Genomic DNA, 26,645 nt, shown 5'->3' with positions numbered 1-26,645 from the left:
CAAACATTTGTCTATATAGTGTATATGTGTGTTTTGATTATATATATATATATATATATATATATATATATATATATATATATATATATATATATATATATATATATATATATATATATTTATATATTTATATAAAAGAGTCCAACTTTTTTTTAAGGTAAAATATGAAACATTAAATCTGATTTTGGAGTAAATGACTCTGTTTTATTCCTCTTATAATCACAACAAATTACCAGCAATTCAAATGTGTTTAATTAAAGAATGGCACATCATACTATTATCCATTTACAGTTACCTTTTATGTATCATAACTTATCCACCTTATCCTTTTCTTCTTTCAAGCTCGTCAGCTTTTAGTGCTTAGGAACCTAACCCTAACCCTAACCCTAACCCAAGATGTCATAAGAACCTGTTTAGGGTCCAGTGTAAAGTTTGCACAGTCCCTGGTAGTTTGGGGAGTCGTGTCATCTGCTGGTGTTGGTCTACTGTTTTATCAAGTCCAAGGTCAGCACAGCTGTCTAACAGGAAGTTTTAGAGCACTTCATGCTTCCCTCTGCTGACCAGGTTTATGGAGATGCTGATTTCATTTTATATTGATTTATTTTAGTAATTTAATACAAAAAGTGAAACTGGTATATTATATAAATTCACACACAAAGACTAATATTTCAAGTGTTTATTTCTTCTAATTTTGATGATTTTGGCTTACAGATAATGAGAACCCAAAATTCAGTATCTCAGAAAATGAGAATATTGTGAATAGTTATTAAATATTGGAAACTCGTGGTGCCACTGTAAGAGAACCACCAGCCACGCCTCCCTCCAAGGCTCACACTCTTGCTCAGCCTCTCCGTCCTACAAATCACCTGCACCTGTCCTACTTAAACTAATCACCTACACCTGTCCCCCATTTACCTGTCCCCTTTATAAGGTCCCTATTCCCCTCTACTCACGGTTTGATCTACCAGTTACGACCATAGATCACCTGGACTTCCTATCTCTCTGGTTCCCTGTTCTTCTATGCTTTCAGGCTTCCATGCTCTTGGCTATGCTTCTAAGAAACATTCAGTTAAGTGTGCCTATTTGCTCCAGTCACATCCAAAACTCTCATGTGTGTATGGTGAAGACAAATAAAGACGTTCTATTTTACTCCCGGTTTCTGACGCCTGGTCTATCCGTGACAGAAGGTCGGACCCTTAAAACCTACCTCAATGGATCCCCAACCCGCTCCAATCATGGATCCATTCAAGGTACTCTCCGGGAGGCATTCGCATCGGCTCGAGCTCATTTTAGCACGACTGCATTGCATGCCTCCTACAGCCCAATGGCACTCTTGGCTTCCTACTCCGGCGAAGCGGCCGAGTGCAACGGCTTCCTGTGACAAGTCAGTCACTACGTCGAGATGCAACCTTCCAGATTCCCCACCGAACGCTCCAAGGTCGCTTTCCTCATCTCACTACTAACCGGGAAGGCTCTGTCATGGGTGAGCGCGATATAGAATGCTAATCGGGACTTCATCAGTGCATACTCCCTTTTCACCAGGCACTTTGCTGAGGTGTTTGGTGTTGCAACGGCCGACCACCACTACGCTCACCAACGCTCAGGGAAGGCCCTGGATTGGACTGCAGACATCTTGCGGCGCCAGAGAACCTTATGATAAGGCTATCGTGATTATCGCTAAGAACCCGGGTTCCAGTTTGGCTGTCCCTGCAGCCTACCAAATCCCCAGTCTCCAAGCCCCACTGAGTACATGGCCCAGTCTCCAAGCCCCACTAGGGGCATCGCCCAGCTGTTGTTTCCTCGCTGGGGATGCCGCTAAGTTCTTGAGTCCCACTGGGGGTGTTGCTCTGCCTAGGTTTTTGTAGGTGCCGCTCCGCTTCCAAGCCCCGACGAGGCCGTCGCTCCGCCACCCCCGAGCCCTAACAAGGCCGTCGCTCCGCCACCCCCGAGCCCAGACGAGGCCGTTGCTCCGCCCCTGTGCCCCGGAGGCGGCCGTCGCTGTGCTCCAGAGTCCCGCCGAGGGCTCCGCTGTGCTCCAGAGTCCATTTCAGAGTCCCGCCGAGGGCACATTCACACATCTAATAACAGATTTACACATCCACACAACTAATAACACATCCACACAACTAATAACACATTCACAAATCTACCCACTGAAAACCCCATTTAGTCTAGTATCTAGTAAATCAATAAAAACATTAAATGAACCTGTCCTTATAAAGCTTTACTAATCGATTATAACACAATAATTCACTTACTAATAATATTTGATCAGAAATTCACCACATCAATAATTATACATACATTTTATAAAATGTGTACAGCATCCTGTGAATGAGCTGTAAGTACAGAAAATTAGAACATGCGAATTCTTTCTTCTAATATCATATCATATATATCTGTGAAAATATAAAAGTATTAAATCCAACAATCAGCAACACACAACAAATTCTTAAGGCTGTGAAATATAACCTACATTCATGTAAATGATGTCTAAAAACATCCAGTAAAGCTTAATGAAAAAAATAAATAAAAGCAGAAATCACAGTCCATCTCTAGAGACAAATAAAGGAGCTGTGACATTCTTACAGCTCGGGGTGGTGCTTTAATCTTACAGCATGTGACAGGCTGGAAATCTCTACATCTCAAATCAAATGCCAAATTGAATTTGATCTGATAGATTTGAAATGAAAATTAAAAAAAGAAGAAAAGGAGAAATCAAAAGTGGTTATAATCGACCATCAGACAGACAGGATCTTAAGTACAGTCAGCAAAAGCAGTGTAGAGAATGGAATATTCTAACTGAGGGAATGTAAAACATTTAAATAGCATGTTACAGTTAATAGCATGGGGGTTGGGGTGCCAATATTTATCATCTCCAGTTGGAATGTGGAGAATTGTAGCTTTACTGTAGTAATAAACCTCCACCTCGTTCACAGGCAGTTCTACACATTTAAATATCTCACACACACACACACACTCATACACCCTTCCCCCATTACATACACAATATACAGCCCCTCCTCCCCCTGTAACATACATTAAAATATAAAGGCTTCTGCCACCAACCCTCACACACACACACACACACACACACACACACACACACACACACAATTATATACACATTGAATTTGTCATACACAAATCTTTGTTTTCTGTTAATGGAGTTCTAGTCCAGTCTTCAATAATATGTGACATGATTGTCAATGAGGAAAAATCATTCAAATAAAGCTGTGTGTGTGTGTGTGTGTGTGTGTGTGTGTGTGTGTGTGTGTGTGTGTGTGTGTGTGTGTGTGTGTGTGTGTGTGTGTGTGTGTGTGTGTGTGTGCGCAAAGGCAGCTTATGGAAGCAACTAATTACTGTATATTTGTATTTGTGTACAGACACACAAACAGTTGATATAGATTCATATAATGATGGGCACTGTTTAGATTTAGGAGAAGTTCATGTACAGGTATAATAAATTTACGTTTTTATATACAGTGAGGAAAATAAGTATTTGAACACCCTGCTATATATATATAACCCAGCCATTTTGGATGCACAAGCCAGTGCACTCTTAGTGCCGGTCCCAAGCCCGGGTAAATGGGGAGGGTTGCGTTAGGAAGGCCATCCAGCGTAAAACATGTGCCAAATCAAATATGCGGATCACAAATGAGAATTTCATACCAGATCGGTCGAGGCCCGGGTTAACAACGACCGCCACAGGTATCGTTAGCCGACAGGGTACCGGTGGAAATTGGGCTACTGTTGGCCGAAGGAGGAGGAGGAGAGGAGGAAGACGTCTACAGAGACAGCAGGAAAAGGAGCAGTGTAGGAGAGTGGAGGTTCGGGTTGGTACTTTAAATATTGGTACTATGACGGGTAAAGGGAGAGAGGTAGCTGATATGATGGAGAGGAGAAAGGTAGATATGCTGTGTGTTCAGGAGACCAAGTGGAAAGGGAGTAAGGCCAGGAACATTGGAGGTGGGTTTAAACTGTTTTATCATGGTGTGGATGGAAAGAGAAATGGTGTAGGGGTGATTCTGAAGGAAGAGTACAGTAAGAGTGTAGTGGAGGTGAAGAGAGTTTCTGATAGGGTGATGATCGTGAAGGTGGAAGTTGAAGGATGATGATAAATGTCATCAGTGCCTATGCTCCACAAGTTGGCTGTGAGATGGAGGAGAAGGAAAGATTCTGGAGTGAATTAGATGAAGTGGTAGATGGTGTACCTAGAAAAGAACGATTGGTGATTGGGGCAGACTTTAATGGGCATGTAGGTGAAGGAACAGAGGTGATGAGGAGGTGATGGGTAGGTATGGTTTTAAGGAGAGGAATGTGGAAGGGCAGATGGTGGTAGATTTTGCTAAAAGGATGGAAATGGCAGTGGTGAACACTTATTTTAAGAAGGAGGATCATAGGGTGACGTATAAGAGTGGAGGAAGGTGCACACAGGTGGACTATGTGCTATGCAGGAGATGCAACCTGAAGGAGATTGGAGACTGTAAGGTGTTGGCAGGGGACAGTGTAGCTAGACAGCATCGGATGGTGGTCTGTAGGATGGTTTTGGAGGCGAAGAAGAAGAGGAGGAGAGTGAGGACTGAAAGAAGAATAAGATGGTGGAAACTTAAGGAGGAAAAGTGTAGTGTGAGGTTCAGGGAAGAGGTCAGACAGAGGCTTGGTGGTGTTGAAGAGGTGTTGGATGATTGGGCAACTACTGCAGGAGTGATGAGGAGGCAGCTAGAAAAGTACTTGGTGTGACATCTGGAAATAGAAAGCAAGACAAGGAGACGTGGTGGTGGAATAAGGAAGTGCAGGAGAGCATAAGGAGAAAGAGGTTGGCAAAACAGAAGTGGGATAGACAGAGTGATGAGAAAATGTAGGCAGGAGTACAAGAAGATGCGGCAGCAGGTATGGAGGGATGTGGCGAAAGCCAAGGAAAAGGCTTATGAGGAGCTGTAGGAGAAGTTGGACACTAAGGAAGGAGAAAAGGATTTATACCGATTGGCCAGGCAGAGGGACCGAGCTGGAAGGATGTACTGCAAGTTAGAGCAGTAAAGGATGGAGAGGAAATGTGTTGACTAGTGAGGAGAGTGTGTTGAGAAGGTGGAGGGAGTATTTTGAGCAGCTGATGAATGAGGAAAATCAGAGAGAGAGAAGGTTGGACGATGTGGAGTTGGTGAAGCAGGATGTAGATAGGATTAGTAAGGAGGAAGTGAGAGCAGCGATTAAGAGGATGAAGAGTGGAAAGTCGGTTGGACCAGATGACATAGAAGCGTGAGATGTTTAGGAGAGATGGCAGTGGAGTTTTGACCAGATTGTTTAACAGGATTTTGGAAGGTGAGAAGATGCCTGAGGAATGGAGAAGAAGTGTGCTGGTACCGATCTTTAAGCATAAAGGAGATGTGCAGTCTTGCAGTAACTACAGAATTAAGTTGATCAGTCACACCATGAAGTTATGGGAAAGAGTAGTGGAAGCCAGGCTGAGAGAAGAGGTGACCATCTGTGAGCAACAGTATGGTTTCATGCCGAGGAAGAGCACCACAGACGCATTATCTGCTTTGAGAATGTGGATGAAGAAGTATAGAGAATGACAGAAGGAATTGCATTGTGTATTTGTGGATTTAGCGGCGTCTGACAGAGTGCCAAGAGAGGAGTTGTGGTATTGTATGAGGAAGTCAGGTGTGTCAGAGAAGTATGTGAGGGTGGTGCAGGACATGTATGAGAACAGTGTGACGGCAGTGAAGTGTGCAATAGGTACGACAGACTGGTTCAGGGTGAAGGTTGGACTGCATCAAGAATCGGCCCTGAGCCCTTTCCTGTTTGCAGTGGTGATGGACAGGTTGACGGACGAGGTCAGACAGGAGTCTCCTGACTATGATGTTTGGATGATATTGTGATTTGTGGTGAGAGTAGGGAGCAGGTTGAGAAGAGCCTGGAGAGGTGGAGATATGCGTTGGAGAGAAGGGGAATGAGAGTCAGTAGGAGTAAGACAGAGTACATGTGTGTGAATGAGAGGGAGGGCAGTGGAGTGATGCGGTTGCAGGAGAAGAGCTGGAAAAGGTGGAGGAGTTCAGGTACCTGGGGTCAACAGTGCAAAGTACTGGAGAGTGTGTTAGAGAAGTAAAGAAAAGAGTGCAGGCAGGGTGGAGTGGGTGGAGAAGAGTGACAGGAGTGATTTGTGATAGTAGGGTATCTGCAAGAATGAAAGGGAAAGTTTATAGGACTGTGGTGAGACCTGCGATGTTGTATGGTTTAGAGACAGTGGCATTGAGTAAAAGACAGGAGGTGGAGCTGGAGGTAGCAGAGCTGAAGATGTTAAGGTTTTCGTTAGGAGTGACGAGGATGGACAAGATTAGAAATGAGTTTATTAGAGGGACAGCGCATGTAGGATGTTTTGGTGACAAGGTGAGGGAGGCGAGATTGAGATGATTTGGACATGTGCAAAGGAGGGACATGAATTATATTGGTAGAAGAATGCTGAGGATGGAGCCACCAGGTAGTAGGAAAAGAGGAAGGCCAAGGAGGAGGTTCATGGATGTGGTGAGGGAAGACATGCAGGTAGTTGGTGTGAAAGAGGCAGATGTAGAGGGTGGTATGGAGACGGATGATCCGCTGTGGCGACCCCTAATGGGAGCAGCCGAAGAAGAAGAAGAAGATATATATATATATATATATATATATATATATATATATATATATATATATATATATATATATATATAAAAACATAAATTCATTATACCTGTACCTGAACTCCTCCACTTTCTCCACCTCTTCTCCCTGCAACCGCACCCCTCCACTGCCCTCCCTCTCATTCACACACATGTACTCTGTCTTACTCCTACTGACTTTCATTCCCCTTCTCTCCAGCGTGTACCTCCACCTCTCTAGGATCTTCTCCACCTGCTCACTACCCTCACCACAAATAACAATATCATCCACAATCATCATAGTCCACAGAGACTCCTGTCTGACCTCATTCCTTAACCTGTCCATCACCACTGCAAACAGGAAAGGGCTCAGAGCCGATCCTTGATGCAGTCCAACCTCCACCTTGAACCAGTCTGTCTTCTCACCTTCCAATATCCTGTTAAACATTTTGTATAAAACATCTAAACATCTCCATGCTTCTACCGGTATGTCATCTGGCCCAACTGACTTTCCACTCTTCATACTCTTAATCGCTGCTCTCACTTTCTCCTTACTAATCCTATTCACTTCCTGCTTCACATCTCCACACCATCCAACCTTCTCTCTCTCTCTCATTTTCCTCGTTCATCAGCTGCTCAATATACTCCCTCCATCTTCTCAATACACTCTCCTCACTAGTCATTATGCCTGATCTGTATATATACACTGAACAAAAGTATAATTTATTTTTCATGAGCTGAAATCAAAGATCTAAGACTTTTTCTATGTACACTAAAGGCATATTTTTTTATATTCTTATTGTTATAAGAACAATATAAAAAATCTGTCTCACACCAGATACTGACTGGTTTTTGGATTTATATATATATATATATATATATATATATATATATATATATATATATATATATATATACATACATACATACATACATACATACATACATACATACATACATATAAAAAAAAGAGCTATAAAATAGAGAGGAGACTTTATTCTTTTCCACAAATAGCTGTTGTGGCTGCTGCGTTACATTCCAGAAAGGCAGGAGCCACATCTGATTCCACTTGTTTAATCAGTTTATCTTGATCTCCAATCAGCTACCAAGTGTTCCTCTTGTTTAGATGGCATGAAAGCATGCAGCCAGCGGCCCTCTGCATATGGGATTAAAGACACCTGCATATAGGCATTTATGTATCTGATATTTAGACACAAGTATGGCACATATAGGCACTTGTGCAGGCTCATAGCCATGGAGACACAAATGATTTTATATTTAGAAGCAGGTAGATATAGAAATGTATATACATATAAGTATGTATTATAATATAAACCATATTTTCCATATAGAGATTCATTCCAATATTCTGAACAAGGAACACAAACACCTTTAAACTAATGGATTATATACATTAAATACATTTCTTTCATACTTTATACTTCTTTCATACTTTTATCTTTCAATTTATCTCTATCTATCTATTTATCTATCTATAAAATGGTATTATACAGCGGTATATTGGTTGAAATATGTTTCTCACAGGTGCAGTGCACAGGACAACTAAAGTTGTCACACTTGCCAAAGTTTTCATACTTTAATTTTTTTTTACGTTTTAAGGATTAATAAGGAATATCATCTGGAATGGTTCGGGAGTATGTGGAAAAGAGAATGGAGAGAAGGAATGTCGTATTCCATGGTGCGTTAGCGGGAAACAATACAATGATGTAAATTGAGGAGAAGCTGCAGGTGACAGATCACCACCTCACAAACATCACAAACATATTATATTTTTCATTCTTTATATTCTATTCCACTTTCATGTTCTTCAAATCTTCCTTTTCACTGTGCTTTGTGTTTCATCCTTGGTACATCAGTAAAAATATTATAAAATATATAGAAATATAACACTTCCACCTACACAAACACTAAACATGCCGATTTCTCTACCAATTGATGCCAAAAGCAGTGTACATTGAATACATTTGCACTTTTATTGCTCAGGGGCCATGATTTCTAAACCATAGCTCTCATCATTATTTAATGCCTCACCACTTTTGTTTTTTGTTGCATTTCTAAAGCAGATTTTTTTTCCACTCTGTTGATGTATATCTCATTAGTTTCTACATGAATATATGCATTTTTTTCCTTTTTGCATAAACTGGAAGCCGATTTGCAAACACAAAACGCTTAGTGAAGGTTAGTAACATGTTGCATCTGCATTATATTTACTTCCAGATGCTGTTTATTGAAGTGTTTTATTATTTAATAGATCCAGTGCTTTGTTTTAGTGCCTGCAGTTTATAATCAAAGCAAACCAACAAACTGTTTCTGCACATAAAGGTGAAAACATTTCAAATGGGAAGCCAGCATTAGGTTTCACATCAAAAAACATCATAACCAAAACTCCTCCCCATACATGACATAATAAGTACAACTCCTCCCCATAAAACACTTCATAACCGAAAAACCAACCCATACATCAGAACCAAAAAACCAACCCATACATCAGAACCAAAAAACCAACCTGTACATCAGAACCAAAAAACCAACCCGTACATCAGAACCAAAAACCTACAAATTCTCCATAACCAAAAACCAACCCATACATCAGAACCAAAAACAACCCATACATCAGAACCAAAAACAACCTATACATTAGAACCAAAAACCAAAAACCAAAAACCAACCCGTATATCAGAACCAAAAACCTACAAATTCTCCATAACCAAAAACCAACCCATACATCATAACCAAAAACAACCCATACATCAGAACCAAAAACAACCTATACATTAGAACCAAAAACCAACCCATACATCAGAACCAAAAGGCCGACAAATTCTTCATAAGCAAAAAAAACAACCCGTACATCATAACCAAAAAACCTACCCATAAATCATAACCAAAACCACTCCCAACACGACATACTCAAACTGTTCCAAAAAACACTGTGACTAAAACTCCTTCCTTTACATCATAAACCAAAAACTCCTCTTTCTACATAACATTATAAACCCAAACTCCTCCTTCTACATGACATCATCACCCTTATATAGCATTGTAAACCAAACTCTTCCCAAAACCTGTCACCATAACCAAACTTCTCTTCCCAGATGAGCACTGTTGCTAAAGAAGGACGTAATGAATGTATGAATACCAATAGCTGGATTTTTGGTGAATAATTATTTACATGATAAAAATAAATAAATAAATAAATGAGTAAATTATACATGGAACAGTTCAGACCAGGTTCAAGCTTCAGGTTTGTATCAAAATGGAAACAAAAAAAAAAAAAGAAAAAGCCACATTAGTTTGAAGGTTAACTGGTTCTTTTGTAAGAACTTTCATGAGCGAATGTGTGTGTGTGTGTGTGTGTGTGTGTGTGTGTGTGTGTGTGTGTGTGTGTGATCATAACGCATCATCTCAAACGTCCATTGATACTGAAAGGTTAATAGAATAGGAGCGTCTTTGTATATCTGAGCAAAACAGTATATTGTTGTTTAACTAAAATGTCAGTTTGGCTCAAATGGTAATGACTTCCTGAATTTCCTCTGCTGTAGTTTCTAAATATAACTACAAACTCATCAAATAAAAGAGATAGAACCTTCTCTAAGACCAAACAAATTTTACATTATTATTTTAGAACCGGATTCTGCTTAGCATCGTGTGAATAACAGGAAATCGGCAGTAAATTTCCATTTAATAATAATAATAATAATAATAATAATAATAATAATAATAATAAAAGTCCATCCTCAGTTATTATGCTGATGAACAACATGAAGCCTCACTAGTGGTTCTTTTTTCCTCATCTGGCTCTTGTGCCATTGTATGGAGATTAACAGCCTTTGAAAAAAGAAAAGAAATCTGCTGACACGGCTTTGACCACATAAAAGCATGCTGTTATACACATTAGCAGTCAGCACTAACGTAGGAGGATCTCAAACCGAACAGACCCACAGTCTCTTTTCCACTGTGTGCTTTTTTTTTTCTTTTGTTCCTATTCATATCACCATCACCATCATTATCATAACCACAGTGTTTGGAAATAATTAATCACACCGACACCTCAAACCAATAAAAACAGGACATCCTGCCCCCTGGCTTTATTTCTATTTATCTATAGAGAAAAACATTTACACCTTCCACCTCCACTGTTGTTTTATTTGATTTAACCTTTATTTTATTTTGTGGGCAGTTTCACAGCCCAGCAGCTAAAAATGACATTAACATGTTGTTAAAATCTAAACAGTTTTGGGATTTAAACTGAAAGCCTACGGAAATGGAATCGCAAGGAATTCATTCTGAACCTTCATAATAACAGAACAAATCCTACCAAAATACTAAATCTACAGTGAAAACCTAATGTTTACACGTAGAGTCTGACTCAATGCCTAGCTAATTTAGTCTTAGTTACCTGGTTTAATCTGGAATTAGCAAAGACAGATATCCCAGGCTACATTTTAGAGAGCTTCACGACCCCATCTCACCCCAACCCCCCTCCCCCCAAACCAAGACTTTCTGCTGAAAAGAACTGTGAAATTTAGCTTCTATAAAAGCACAAGCTCTATCCCTATTATACCGTCTTACGTATATACTTTGTTCAGTGTTTTTTCAATGGTGTACAATAATAAAGTAAATGTAATTCGTTACTGTAATTAAGTAGTTTTTTCAGGTATCTGTTCTTTACTGAAGTGTTTCTATTTGTGGAGACTTTTACTGTAACTTCACTACATTTCAAACTCAAATATCTTCCTTTTTTACTACATTTAGTAAAATCAGTCGGTCCTTTTTATTTATTAAAATAAAAATGTAACTGGTCAAACAGACAGCGTTTCACCAACCAGGGTCGAGCACACGCTCTGTTTTACACGTGTTCTGATTGGCGCTTGGTGCATCTCACATAAACTGAGTTGATTAAGTCAAGAGTGATAAAAAATGTTAACAGGAACATTATAGTTATAATAACTCAGTACTTTGGATACTTAAGTACATTTGAAAGAAAATATTTTTGTACTTTTACTCAAGTGAAAGTTTAAAGGGACACTTACTTTTTCTGGTCACCTTTTATCGAGTGAATTTCTACTTTATCACAAGTACATATTTTGTGTGTTTCGTCCACCACGGGAAATAATATTAGCTACGCTAATAAATGAATGTCACCTGTTAAACTTCCCACAACGTAACTTACAATCATTTAGCCCATTATATTTAATTAAAAAGTCATAGTACAGCAAAATGTCATTATTTATGACCAATAAATAATGAATAAAAAAAATTATCCTTTTTTTTGTGTTTTTGTTTGTTTTTTTAAAGACACCTTAGTGTGGTCTGAGATGTATTTTGTATTTTTTTTTTTTTTACCTCAACTTTCTTGTGCTACTGACACTACCAAACTGTTGAATAACCTATATAGAGTGAGAGAGAGTGTGAGAGAGAGAGTGTAAAGCTCACCCACAGAGAAAACTGATTGGTGTAGGACAGTACGCAGAACATGGAAGAGACACCAATGAGTATATGATCTCTGTCACTCTTGCTCCATCTTGTCAGAGACTGTCTACAATCAGAAATTCTCTGGTTCCTGTGTTTTAAAAAAAGAAGAGAAAAAAGATTGCTTGCATATTGCATATCATTTGCAGCCACCGGGGAGCCTTTCCAGTAGAGATAAGATGCCTGCAAAGAAAGAAACCAAGTTAAATATCATTAATAGTAAAAATTGTCAAGTCTGTCCCCTGAACAAGCTCTAAGTCATTAGTGGTGTTTGGTAATCAGTGTGAAATTTGAGAGCCAATGCAGTAGGAATACAATAGAACTAGTTTGAAGCATCACAAGAGAACTAGTAAAGACACTGACTGCTGCATTCTGGTCCAGACAAAGCTTGTTTACAGGCTTATTGGGGCACTCAAACAGCAAGACATTCCAGTGGTCCAGCATTGAGGTAACCAAGCTTTGATTTTCTTTTCTGAATCCATTTTCTTATTTCAGTACATTTACACCATTTAGCAAATGCCCATCTACAGAACAAGGTACAAATTGCTTTGATTTCTCTATCAATTAAATCAACACTGCTTCACTAGGTTGCAAACTTACCATCTGTCTAAAACTCGTCTGAAAGGAACTGTAGCACAGTTCCATTGAGACATAAAAACAGGGAAAAGTGCTAAATCAAGTGCTTTAGGAAGAGGCAAGTCTTCACCCATGGTTTGAAAACATTGACATCTAGGGGAAGATCATGCCATCACCTCAGTTCCAGAACAGGTGTCTTGATGTATCTACTTTGTACCCTTAGAGGAGGTGGGACCAGTCAGTCAAGCAGTGCTAGATCTCTTGCAGCATGGTGCAGTGCAAGGAGTTAGAGCTCTGAGGTAAGAGGGTGCTGGTCCAGTTTTATCTTTGTAGGCAGGCATCAGTTTTTTTTTTTTTTTTTAAATTGAGAGCAGCTACTGGTCCAGTGGAGGGAGCAATGGGTGTGTGTATGTTTAAGAACTTAGAGAGCTGCAGTGGTCCAGTCTCAAAATGAAAAGACTTAAGCACCTGACCAGCCTGTATGGATAGAAAGTCAAAGCCTTCTGCTGTAAAAGATGTCCTAATGTGCCACATAAAATGGTCCCACTAAACACAAGCTTCAAATGAGAGCCTGATAAAGGAGTTGTCCACAGGGAAATTAGTTTTTTGATCCCACTCATGAACCCGATTTAGCTTAAAGTCCATCTAGTGCTACCTTCAGTACACCATGTTTCAAGCAGCCCTAGCAAACACTTTGCCTATTGGCTAAGGCTTCAACATAGCAGCAGTTCTGGCTTTGATCAAATGTAGCGTTGGCACATTAGCAAAGTCTAGGAAATCTGCATTTAAAACCTATTTACCCAGAAGTGATATTTACAAAGCATTTAAAAAAAAAAAACCCCCACCTTAAAACAGCCTTGTGAAACCTCTAGATACAAATGAGACATTTAAATTAAGCCTTGGACCAGTAAACATTCCAAAAGTAAAAAGCGTAATTAAAGGGTTTTAGGTAGTTTGAGTTGGGGGGTACAAGTAAAAGGTATTGCCAGTTAAGCCCAGCCTTCATAAGAAGTCTGCTCTGGGAAATAAGTCCTGCATCCACAGTGGCCCTTCTGCATTTGCTTAGACACCCCTGTATCTAGTTTGTGTACAAATAGTTACAGAATCAAAAGTTGCAGATTTTAAAACAAGTGCCAACTTGCCAAAGCAACACAAGATGCTTTGAGCCACCAAGTGCAATACCTCTTTTACAAAGATGTAGACTGTTTAGAAAAGGAGTCAAGACAAAATTAAAGCAAAACATCTTTATTTAACAGATTCATCTTACTCTGGTAAAGATCACTTCACCACTAGACACTACTGATGTGTGAGAAGAGCCTTCTTCTGCTGCAGCTTCTCTTCCTGAGGAAGAAGAGAGAAAGAAATCCATAAACCAGTCATTGGGGGAAGATAAAGTAAAAAATTAAAATAAACCACTGTTAAGAGTCCACCTACTTCTTCTGGAGCACTGTGGTTCACAAGAGTCCTGTGCACTTGGAAGGCAGACAGCTGTACTGCAATGGATGTAGATCTGAAAAGAAAAGACAATGAGCTCGTGCCTGTACAAAAGCATAAAGCAGGAAAAAGGAAACGCAAGCCTTTACCGTCTCATGCAGTGGAGCCTTAGCGGTCTCATCCACAAATGTGAACATCTTAAAAACAAAGCGCCTGTAATGGGTAGGGTAGGCAAGTCCAGACGTTTCATTAACTGGTACCAGCTTGGTCAAATAACGGTCATCCGTGTAGGGGCACCTTCAGAATACACCAAGTCATCATTATTCCCTGTCCAGTACAGTCATTAGAATACACAAATTCAAGACAAGAACTTACCCATTCACCAGAAGGTCCCACTGGCGAGAGCTGTAGGGGTTCGGGAAGCAGTGGCCCAACAGCTGTTCAGAACCAGGACAATATTTGGATCCGTTCTCCCAAAGATGTGCACTTCAACGTAAACAGGTTCCCTCAGAATCTTGGTCACAGGATAGTCAGCAACACTGTAGTACGAGTTATAGGCCACTTGTTCTGTTGGGGGGAAAGTCAGATTTTGTTGAAGCCATGAACACTTGACTCACACCAGCATCCAGACAGAAGTCTCACCTTCTGCACAGCCCTTTACTGCACAGTGGCTTTTTCCTAGTCTTAGTTCTACTTGAAGTGGTCCAGAAGCAACAAGAGGCATGGGGTCAGCATTGGCGAAGGTTCAAAGTCAACGCCAAAGCCAACACCTGAATATCTACACTGGAAGTAAAGCCTAAAAAGAAAACAGTAGATCAGTTAAAGTTCTAAAGAAGTCTCCACCACAAGTTTTAGTTAAACCTACTCATAAGTCGTGTCTCTTGTGATGACACCACGGGGTCCAACTCCAACTTCATAGGATGAGAACATCATGTTTTCATAGATCACATATCCAGCTTGAACCTGGACAGAGTGGAGAACAATCTAAGACAAAGGAAAGTGACATATTTGTGGCAAGAAACTAGAACATACCATCATGATGGTCCCACAAGCAGTGACAGGAAACTGGTAGACGGCAAAAACTGCATTGGAGTCAACAGGACTACAGGGTCCAGCGTTTCCTCCCAGCATGCTGATGGAACTGAGGCTTATCCTGGGAAGGGTTGTATCTCTAGCCACCACCAACACAAACTGGCCATCAAGGGTACACTGGACAGTCACTGGAAACACCAAGAAGAAGAAATCAGTTTCTCATTACTACCCACAATCAAAACTCAGTACTTCAAACATACCAGTTTTCCCATAGTAGCATTGCTGGCCATCAAAACAGCAGTTCAAGGAGTTACACCGAGCAGCCTGTACTCCAGGTTCTCCACAAGGAACCCTTTCGTAGTCCTTCACTTGACATTGCTGAACAAAGCCAGGCATCTGTGGCTGCAAAGTTGGCTTTGGAAGAACTTGAGGATCATGAAACGGCACCTTCACACCTGGTGGAGCTGCAGGTGAGCTACTCACAAAAGTGACAGCAAGAAGAACACCGACAAGTCCTAAACTTACCCCAGAAGCCACCATTTTTCCTAAACTTACCCCAGAAGCCACCATTTTCCTGAACTACACAACAGTATACTGACTACTAGCAGCAGTTGCCTTTTATTGTGTCTTTTGTCCTAATTGAATTTGGAATCTCCGCCTACTTAACCAGTCATTAATGATCTTCCAGCTGTGTGCCATTAGTAACCTCATTAACCACCGCCTTCTTGGTTTGTTGGACAGAAACTCTCCTGCGTTAGTGTGGAATTGAAAATTAGCTACTTAATCAACTTTAAGTGGTCAAATAAGTTAACTGGTGGAAACTTGGACAGTTAATTACCATGATAGTTTTTTGAAGCTAAGAAGGCATTAAACTGTATTTTATTTGCAGCGGTATAACATAATACATACTGTATATTTCCAGATGTATTGTTTTGAATCACAAATGCAATCTTGTGAATGACGTGTGATATTTGCCATGTTACTCTAATTTCTCTCCACTGCTTCACTTTCTCTCCCCATCCCGAGGCATACTGAGGTTGCTCCAGCCCCAGTCATGTGCCACCTCATGAAGATTATGGACCTTTAAAGAAGTAGATGCCGAACTCGCAAACATCCCGAACCATCTAAAGATGTACCAGTGCCAATTGGATCCCACTTTATGTGGAGATCGGACACTGGATCTCTTTGAGTGTTTAAAGGCTCTGGCATGGAGAAGCTGGTGTTGGATATGTGATGATCACAAATGTTGAGCTATTTTATGAGTTGCTCAGTAGCTCCTACTTTTATAACCACAATGACTGTAAAAGACTGTAGAAAGAACATCACTTATAATCACACACTCCAGTGCTCATGTTAGTTCTCACTCTCCAGTGTTCTGTAGTGTTTAAAGACTATAATCACACTCTTGATGCCACCCAAATGAGGATGGGTTCCCCTTTTGAGTCTGGTTCCTCTCAAGGTTTCTTCCTCATAACATCTAAGAGAGTTTTTCCTTGCCACAGTCTCCATGGCTGCACATCAGGGATAAATACACACCATTCACCTTAACTGTTAAATTCTGTAAAGTTGCTTTGAGACAATGTCTGTTGTGAAAAGTGCAATAGAAATAAACTTGACGGTACGGGATGTTTGCGACATCTACTTCTTTAAAGGTCCATAATCTTCATGAGGTGGCACATGACTGGGGCTGGAGCAACCTCAGTGTTACGTGTCTGCTGGTTTTTTTTCTACTGCTCTCCCCCTCCCCCCTTTTTGTAGCTTACTGTCTTCAGCTCTTTACTGTCTATAGGTGGAGCCACCTGGTAATTGAAATGGAGGCCTGGAAAAAAAGGACCAATGATAGCAAGAGTTCTACCAGAGGAGGCGGTTTATGCCTCGGGATGGGGAGAGAAAGTGAAGCAGTGGAGAGAAATTAGAGTAACATGGCAAATATCACACGTCATTCACAAGATTGCATTTGTGATTCAAAACAATACATCTGGAAATATACAGTATGTATTATGTTATACCGCTGCAAATAAAATACAGTTTAATGCCTTCTTAGCTTCAAAAAACTATCATGGTAATTAACTGTCCAAGTTTCCACCAGTTAACTTATTTGACCACTTAAAGTTGATTAAGTAGCTAATTTTCAATTCCACACTAACGCAGGAGAGTTTCTGTCCAACAAACCAAGAAGGCGGTGGTTAATGAGGTTACTAATGGCACACAGCTGGAAGATCATTAATGACTGGTTAAGTAGGCGGAGATTCCAAATTCAATTAGGACAAAAGACACAATAAAAGGCAACTGCTGCTAGTAGTCAGTATACTGTTGTGTGTAGTTCAGGAAAAATGGTGGCTTCTGGGGTAAGTTTAGGAAAAATGGTGGCTTCTGGGGTAAGTTTAGGACTTGTCGGTGTTCTTCTTGCTGTCACTTTTGTGAGTAGCTCACCTGCAGCTCCACCAGGTGTGAAGGTGCCGTTTCATGATCCTCAAGTTCTTCCAAAGCCAACTTTGCAGCCACAGATGCCTGGCTTTGTTCAGCAATGTCAAGTGAAGGACTACGAAAGGGTTCCTTGTGGAGAACCTGGAGTACAGGCTGCTCGGTGTAACTCCTTGAACTGCTGTTTTGATGGCCAGCAATGCTACTATGGGAAAACTGGTATGTTTGAAGTACTGAGTTTTGATTGTGGGTAGTAATGAGAAACTGATTTCTTCTTCTTGGTGTTTCCAGTGACTGTCCAGTGTACCCTTGATGGCCAGTTTGTGTTGGTGGTGGCTAGAGATACAACCCTTCCCAGGATAAGCCTCAGTTCCATCAGCATGCTGGGAGGAAACGCTGGACCCTGTAGTCCTGTTGACTCCAATGCAGTTTTTGCTGTCTACCAGTTTCCTGTCACTGCTTGTGGGACCATCATGATGGTATGTTCTAGTTTCTTGCCACAAATATTTGTCACTTTCCTTTGTCTTAGATTGTTCTCCACTCTGTCCAGGTTCAAGCTGGATATGTGATCTATGAAAACATGATGTTCTCATCCTATGAAGTTGGAGTTGGACCCCGTGGTGTCATCACAAGAGACACGACTTATGAGTAGGTTTAACTAAAACTTGTGGTGGAGACTTCTTTAGAACTTTAACTGATCTACTGTTTTCTTTTTAGGCTTTACTTCCAGTGTAGATATTCAGGTGTTGGCTTTGCGGCGTTGACTTTTGAACCTTCGGCTAATGCTGACCCCATGCCTCTTGTTGCTTCTGGACCACTTCAAGTAGAACTAAGACTAGGAAAAAGCCACTGTGCAGTAAAGGGCTGTGCAGAAGGTGAGACTTCTGTCTGGATGCTGGTGTGAGTCAAGTGTTCATGGCTTCAACAAAATCTGACTTTCCCCCCAACAGAACAAGTGGCCTATAACTCGTACTACAGTGTTGCTGACTATCCTGTGACCAAGATTCTGAGGGAACCTGTTTACGTTGAAGTGCACATCTTTGGGAGAACGGATCCAAATATTGTCCTGGTTCTGAACAGCTGTTGGGCCACTGCTTCCCCGAACCCCTACAGCTCTCGTCAGTGGGACCTTCTGGTGAATGGGTAAGTTCTTGTCTTGAATTTGTGTATTCTAATGACTGTACTGGACAGGGAATAATGATGACTTGGTGTATTCTGAAGGTGCCCCTACACGGATGACCGTTATTTGACCAAGCTGGTACCAGTTAATGAAACGTCTGGACTTGCCTACCCTACCCATTACAGGCGCTTTGTTTTTAAGATGTTCACATTTGTGGATGAGACCGCTAAGGCTCCACTGCATGAGACGGTAAAGGCTTGCGTTTCCTTTTTCCTGCTTTATGCTTTTGTACAGGCACGAGCTCATTGTCTTTTCTTTTCAGATCTACATCCATTGCAGTACAGCTGTCTGCCTTCCAAGTGCACAGGACTCTTGTGAACCACAGTGCTCCAGAAGAAGTAGGTGGACTCCTTAACAGTGGTTTATTTTAATTTTTTACTTTATCTTCCCCCCCCCCCCAATGACTGGTTTATGGATTTCTTTCTCTCTTCTTCCTCAGGAAGAGAAGCTGCAGCAGAAGGCTCTTCTCACACATCAGTAGTGTCTAGTGGTGAAGTGATCTTTACCAGAGTAAGATGAATCTGTTAAATAAAGATGTTTTGCTTTAATTTTGTCTTGACTCCTTTTCTAAACAGTCTACATCTTTGTAAAAGAGGTATTGCACTTGGTGGCTCAAAGCATCTTGTGTTGCTTTGGCAAGTTGGCACTTGTTTTAAAATCTGCAACTTTTGATTCTGTAACTATTTGTACACAAACTAGATACAGGGGTGTCTAAGCAAATGCAGAAGGGCCACTGTGGATGCAGGACTTATTTCCCAGAGCAGACTTCTTATGAAGGCTGGGCTTAACTGGCAATACCTTTTACTTGTACCCCCAACTCAAACTACCTAAAACCCTTTAATTATGCTTTTTACTTTTGGAATGTTTACTGGTCCAAGGCTTAATTTAAATGTCTCATTTGTATCTAGAGGTTTCACAAGGCTGTTTTAAGGTGGGGTTTTTTTTTTTTTAAATGCTTTGTAAATATCACTTCTGGGTAAATAGGTTTTAAATGCAGATTTCCTAGACTTTGCTAATGTGCCAACGCTACATTTGATCAAAGCCAGAACTGCTGCCAGTTCAGTTCATGATCACAAATGTTGAGCTATTGAGTTGCTCAGTAGCTCCTGGTTTTATAACAAATGACACAGACTGTAGAAAGATCACTCATCATGCACTCCTGTACTCATGTTATCACTCTCCCAGTATTCTGTGGTGTTAAGACTATAATCACACTCTTGATGCCACCCAAATGAGGATGAGGGTCTGCTTTTGAGTCTGGTTCCTCTCAAGGTTTCTTCCTCATATCTAAGGGAGTTCTTCCTTGCCACAGTCTCCATGGTGGTCATCAGGTATAAATGCACATCGTACACCTTCACTGTTAAATTCTGTAGCGCTGCTTTGAGACAATGTCTGTTGTGAAAAGCTCAATAGAAATAAACTTGACTTGTTATTTATATAGTTTGTTAAAAGGCAGTGTTATAAAAATGTAAACATTTGAAATGAATGCATTTATCTCTTATGAGCTTATCCCTTATGAAGAAGCCAGAACTGAGGGTGTTGAGGAACTCCCTAAAATGATATCAGCATGCACCCTTAAGGGGAACCAGATACCAAAGGAACCTATTTTCATCTAGGACACACCAGATAGTGTGATCTATACAGTCGTATGATATATAACACATCTTTCCTTATAGTCTATTAAATGACATTTCTTGAGTGGAGTAGTAGATTTTCCAAACCACTAGCTGAGGTGGATTGGTCAGTAATGTCCGACATTGAATGAACTTACCATTGAAACAATAAAGGGTTTCTGGTTTTGCTCAAGAACCCAACAGCAGTGACGGCTTGGTGGTTTTGGATATAATATTTTTCCCCTAAATGTAACTGGTTTCACACAATGTACAGTTGAGTGGAGGATTGGTTTCATTTTGCTTAAGATGAGGAGCTGCTTTCTTTTTTTCTGCCTCACTGTTTTTCCACCACCTGACTAGTCAACATCCTCACAGTGCTGACTAATTAATCTATACACCTGGACACCTGCTTACTTCAGCCATATGTGGTTCTTCCCCTCACATTTAGCACAAATATGGAGACATAATTGTATTTTGAATGTCTTTGGATGCAGTAGCATGAATATATATTTGTTTTTTATATTTATAGACTCAAACCTTGACCTTAAAGCATGAAAAACCCCCTTAGCCGGCTCCATGAAGATGTGATTTACATGAAGATCTCCTGCTATTGAGCTCCAACCATATTGAACAAATTTGGGATGAATGTGAACGTTGACTGCGCCCCAGGCCTCCTCACCTCACCTACATCAGTACCAGACTTCACTAACACACTAATGCCTGAATGAAGCTTCACAAATCTCCACAAAATCTAGTGAAACATCTTCCCAGAAAAGTGGAACTTATTCTAACAGCAAATGGAGGAATGGGATGTTCAAAATGCACATGAGAATCTAATGCTCAGGGGTCCACAATTTTTTTCCATATTGTTTATTATTAAGATTTACCATTGTTTTTAATGGTTTTCACGATCTTAGTTAACCTCACGTTCACATGAGAAAGTAACACAGGGATGAGAAGAGAGAGAGAGTTTTCCCAGCAAAAGCTTATCAGACTTCATGACAATTCAGAATCCTTATTCAGGATTTTTCATCTTCATACAAAAGGTGTACTGAAAAGAAGATACAGTAATCCTCCTATCTTCAGGAGAAATCTATCATGTGAAAAGAAAGGAGAAGGACAGTGCGCTCCTCATAGGGATTTCAGTTTCTGTCTCTACATCTCTGATTACTGCGAACCAACACGTACAGACGTGGACACGTTTTTTCATAGAACTCAAGCAAACAAATTTTCCTTGGAACAAAATTTAAAATAATTTGAAAACAGACAAAAGTAATTGAAATTACTGAAATTGAAATTGTTTATTCTATATTTTAATTAAAAAATCAGATTTTTGTGATCCAGAATATTTTAAATACTAAAAAATAAAAATCGGATGGACAAGAATCAGAATCAGATCTTTATTGTGAAGTATGTTTGCACTTTTAAGGAATTTGTTTTGGTGACAAAAGCTTCCAATTGTACATTTATTAATTTTTTCAATGATAAAAAAAACCCATAAAGTAATAAAAATATTAAAAAGGAATAAATTGTTATTGCACGTTTTTTAAAAGATAAATAAATGAGTAATATTGCACAGAAGGTACAGAAGTGGTATTGCACATATTTTTTATTTTATTGCACATTAGGGAGAGCATTTAAGTGTTCATGAGGAAGATCGACTGAGGGAAGAAACTTTTCTTGTGCCTAACCGTCCTGGTGCTCGGTGCTCTGTCGTGTCGGCCAGACGGCAAAAGTTCAAAGAGCGTGTGCAATTCCAATGATGCAAATGATGGCACCCACAACATAATATTTTGATGCACAACCTGTAGAGGCGATTGCTCCAAACAAGAGATTTCTGTACCTCTCAATGAGATGTCTGCACCAGTTTACACGTAGTCTGGCCACTATTAATGAGCAAACTGATCCAGCTGTCTAAGCACTGAAGGCTGCTTTGTCCAGACTCCATGTTTCATGTCTTTCCATAGATACTTGGACAGGATTTAGATCAGGGTTTATTGAACTGAATAGTCCAATGTTTTGTTCTTAGCCATACTTAGGTGCTGAATTTTAGCTCTATGCTTTGGGTCACTACTCTTTTGGAGGCCCCATGTGGTACGACTGAGACAGAGCTGCTCAGAAAAGTCTTGAGATTATATTGTACCCTGCACAGATTCAGGCTCCCAGTACCAGACACAGCAAAACAGCCTCCTTCATTTTGGACATTAGGCATCAGGTTATTTTCTTGAACGTTTGGGTGATGTGCTCTAAGAAAATGATGTACCAAAAATCTTCAATTTGTTTTAAATATCTGAATGAAATCCTCCCGGAAGCACTGTAGCTTATCAATACACATTTTTCTTTCATCAAATTGTAAAGAAAACAATTTTTAAATGTTTAACATCACTATAATCCAATGATTTAACAAGGTAACAATACATTCGTTCAAATCTTTAAGTTTGTGTGTTTGTGTAATTGTCATTGTATGTTTCATAATTGTATAATTGTATGTTTTATTATTCCAGGAGGCAGGCCGGAAATTGGAAATAACCCCAGACAAACCCGTCTCCTTAAACTAGTGAATGTCTTTGGGTTTTTAAATCAAGTGTGTGCAGAGTTGTATGAGAGCGTACAGGAATCTGACAGCTCTCTACTTTAATTCTCTAAAAGCAGCTTTGACCAAAAAGCCTCGTCTCTTCTCTTATGAAAGGTCTATGCTTGGCTTCATCGATTGCACACTATTTTTTTTCTTGGGTTTCGGCTGTAAAGAACCAGAAAGAGGGATCAATCTTGTTTTTCCCAGAATTCCATATCGGGGGAGGGGGGTGTCCGACTTTTATGCTTGCATTGGACATGATTTAATAAATCTAATTTATAATAAATAACCAGGGGCCTTTCTGATTAAATTCAGTGGGGTGGAAGAAGGGAAATCGCTCACACTCTCTCTGCATGGTATTGTTCCTACACAAGCTGAGATCCTGAAAGAACATTTAAAAAAATTTCTGATATAATGCTTAGCTATGATGTGTGAAGGTGGCAAAGACTTGATTAGAATAAGCTTCTTGAGAGTGATTTGACATCATCAGGACCTTATTTTGGGTAACTATATTTCATAAGATATCATACTGTAACATTGCACAAATTACAACATAAGCTTTTATTTCGGTTTACAGTGCACATGTTATAGGTGACTATAGATAAAATAAAATCTAGACAAAATAAAACTAGATAAAATAAAAAAATTGCTAAATGCAATTTTCTGAAACATTTGACTGAATCCACACAGTCAGAATTGTTTTATATCTTGTTTTGTTTCTGGTGTTTTTGGAACCATGTGTGATGCAACACAAATTGACTTGTATATTAAAGAAGAAGACGTCTAAATGATTGTGAAAGTGTGTAGCTTCAGAGGAAATAAAAAGCTATCACTGCTGGACTTCAGGTTCGAACCTCATCCTCGTTTCTTGTCTATTGCCTGGATTTTTATGTATTTTTTATTTTTTTACAGCAGCCCTATTTTCACTGGCACGATAGGAATCCAGAGATGTATATCAGAGGCATATGAACTGCACTGGAGTAGAAGGCAAATTGGTGGCAGTCTTCACAGCTACCAGGAAATGTGTTTTACACTATTATACTGATGCTGCATTGCCATATGATAGATATGTGATTTCTAGATGAATACAAGATGAATACACATAGTAGGCATCAGAGGAGGAGGAGGCTGTAGTTTGGTATTTTTTACATTTCTGTGTTTTATGATCATCATCTCTAAATATGTTCCACAGTAGGGTTATTTTGCTGAAATAACCAAGCAAAACATCGTAATTAAGGGGTCATGTGCACCATCAAAATCCCAATGGACAGAAAAAATTGTTTAACTGTATTAAAGTTACAATTCCTTAAATATTTTGGCTACTTAACGAAGATAATCAGATCGCCCTTTACACAACGTAGCACGAAAATAGTTCTGTTTATGCTTCTTAATGATTATACTATTATCGTCAGCTAATTGAACAGTATTTGCTATGTCAGATGAGGTAAAATATCACAATTTATTGTATAGACAATGTTTCTACCTATAGGATTTATAATATTCATTAAAAAGTATACCATTATGTAGCTATGTTAAGATTTTAACTTGGTGTACATATCGATGGATTGATTACATCTACTATATATATCTCCCAAAGATGAAAATTGTTTGTTGAACATCCCCCTCTCCTGTTTTAATAAGTTCTATTCTTCTCCTCTCTGAAATCTTTCCACTAAATTGGGCTTAGTGCTGCAATTGCCATGAAACATGCCATGTTTTACACTTTAGTCTCCACCAGTGAGCAATTTAATACCTCAACAATGATGGAACTATAACGAATGGACATTCTGTGTTGATGATGAGGATGGATTCCTTGTTCAGACCGGTTCCTCTTAAGGTTTCTTCCTCATTTTATCTCCAGGAGTATTTTCTTGCCATTGTTAACAATGAGATCAGACGCTAGTGTTGAAGAAGGTGAGAAGTTTCCAGTTCCAGTGTATTGAGTTCTTAGGGAAACTGCATTTCCTCAGTGTACAAAGACGTTCTATACAATTGTGATTCAGATTTTGGTGAAGATTCATGTATGGTCTGATGGAACATTTGTGTGTGTAATTCATTCTGGACATGTATTAGCACAATTAGAGTTTGTTAGCGCTGATTAGTACGTTTTTTGACCATTTAATCAGCAGACATGAACATGCTGACGTTATTGTATGCCTGCTAGATGGCCCTGGTGCTTTTAACTCGAAATCTGATTGGGTAAAACAACAGTTTCATTCTGATGTATTTAAAGCTACAAGCATCTGCACTGTCGATTCTGAAGGTCTCAAGGCAGATTTCTTTCAACCTGGCAAACACATGATGGCTGAAATATGACTGGATAGAAACTCTAACATAAACATATTATACTGAACGCAGCGCAAAGCAAGTGAACAGCTATGAATAAAGAGAAAAAACAACTCGAAATAATTTAATATATATTCATGAAAAAAATAATTACATATTGCAGAGTAAGTGAGGGAAGGCCTTAGATTAGAGCATTGGATTAGCATAAATGTTTACTAGCATGCTAATAATAGGTGATTTTTTTTATATATTTTGTCATCAAAGAGGCAATCAGTAAAACAGAAATTCAACTGAATCTCATTTTTTATAACCTTTTCAATTGTATTGGCCCATTTTTTGACATCAATTGATATGATTACATACACTAGGAATAGAAAAACAAACGAAATTAAAATAATAGCAAACGCCCTGAGGTAAATGCGTACAAGGTCACGTGACTACGTAGCTACAGGCTATAAAATAATACATTTCATTATTTTCATGATGATTAGTGTTTAAAGTGGGAAAGTTTATAACGTACAGCTTTTGGTCAGAACTTTTGGAACGGAAAGTAACTCAATTAAACAAACAAACAAACAAACAAACAAATGATAATATAAAAAAAATAAAATAAAACTAGTTCTAGATTGTGACGTAACACCACAGCGCCCCCTTTCGCGCCTTTTTTGCGACTGGCTCGCGGGCACGCGCCGGCAAGGATCTCAGTCGGCTCGCGCGATTCCTGCGCGAGCTCCGGTCACACGGATGCCGCACACTCGCCCGCTCGCTCGTCTGTTTGCGCGCGCGCACACACAAACACGCGCGCGCGCTCGTGCGTTTGCGCGCGCACACAAACACACGCACAAACACACGCACACACAAACGTCCACGCGCTCGTGCGTTTGCGCGCGCGCACACACACACCCCGGCACGCGCGCAGTGAGGTACGGAGTTAGCTCTCAGGCTAACCACCACGGCGCTTCTCTTTTTATTCAGGCTCCGCGTCTCTCTCCGTCTCTCCGTCTTTATCGTTTCTCCGTAAAGAAGAAGAAGAAGAAGAAGAAGAAGAAGATAAAAACACCAACAAATTAAGAAATTAAACACCTCGTTACCTCAGGGACGGTGGATTCCTGTTCAGTTTGATGCCACACAGGTGGAGGAAAAGCTTTTTATCCCAAAGTTTGTTTTATTTCTTTCTCCTCACAGAAACCCCGCGAACGGATGTGAAGGTGCCAAAGTCAAGCTGCTTCTCTTCGTTTTTGTTTTAAAGTTTTATTTTTTAATTATTATTATAATATTAATATTATTATTATTATTATTTGTAGTATTTTTTTTCTTCTTCAGCGCCATCATCAGTTATACTTCAGTTTCTTCGGTCTTGTTGAATTTTCCCCCGAGCCCTGTGTCTCAGGCTTTAC

At 39.8% G+C, this 26,645-nt stretch overlaps 2 protein-coding genes and 1 pseudogene across 4 annotated transcripts in view; 2 read left to right on the top strand and 1 right to left on the bottom strand.

Moving 5' to 3' along the window:
* Positions 1 to 13,933: 13,933 nt before the first annotated feature.
* On the bottom strand, positions 13,934 to 15,756 carry LOC124394842 (annotated as a pseudogene).
* A 1,709-nt stretch (positions 15,757 to 17,465) lies between these two features.
* Positions 17,466 to 19,322, top strand: LOC124394841 (zona pellucida sperm-binding protein 4-like). Its single transcript, XM_046863321.1, has 8 exons — positions 17,466 to 17,813; positions 17,886 to 18,073; positions 18,145 to 18,242; positions 18,312 to 18,469; positions 18,545 to 18,737; positions 18,816 to 18,963; positions 19,037 to 19,112; positions 19,214 to 19,322. Exons 1-8 carry the CDS (start codon positions 17,504 to 17,506, stop codon positions 19,291 to 19,293), a joined length of 1,251 nt encoding a protein of 416 aa, XP_046719277.1. The 5' UTR covers positions 17,466 to 17,503; the 3' UTR covers positions 19,294 to 19,322.
* A 6,653-nt stretch (positions 19,323 to 25,975) lies between these two features.
* tox (thymocyte selection-associated high mobility group box) overlaps positions 25,976 to 26,645 on the top strand; it is a 52,695-nt gene continuing 52,025 nt past the window's right edge. Inside the window, exon 1 of one of the 3 annotated variants that reach the window (XM_046862927.1) lies at positions 25,976 to 26,380. In XM_046862927.1, the coding sequence (XP_046718883.1) occupies positions 26,370 to 26,380 (11 nt within the window). In that variant the 5' untranslated portion in view covers positions 25,976 to 26,369. Of the gene's footprint in view, positions 26,457 to 26,645 lie in introns of all 3 variants that reach the window. The other 2 variants (XM_046862926.1, XM_046862928.1) reach the window with 2 other exon arrangements.

This window comes from Silurus meridionalis, chromosome 12 (genome assembly GCF_014805685.1).
Source record: "Silurus meridionalis isolate SWU-2019-XX chromosome 12, ASM1480568v1, whole genome shotgun sequence".
In the NCBI taxonomy this organism is placed as follows: domain Eukaryota; kingdom Metazoa; phylum Chordata; class Actinopteri; order Siluriformes; family Siluridae; genus Silurus; species Silurus meridionalis.
The sequence above is the reverse complement of the archived record's forward strand: the minus strand, read 5'-3'. Positions and strand labels throughout refer to the sequence as shown.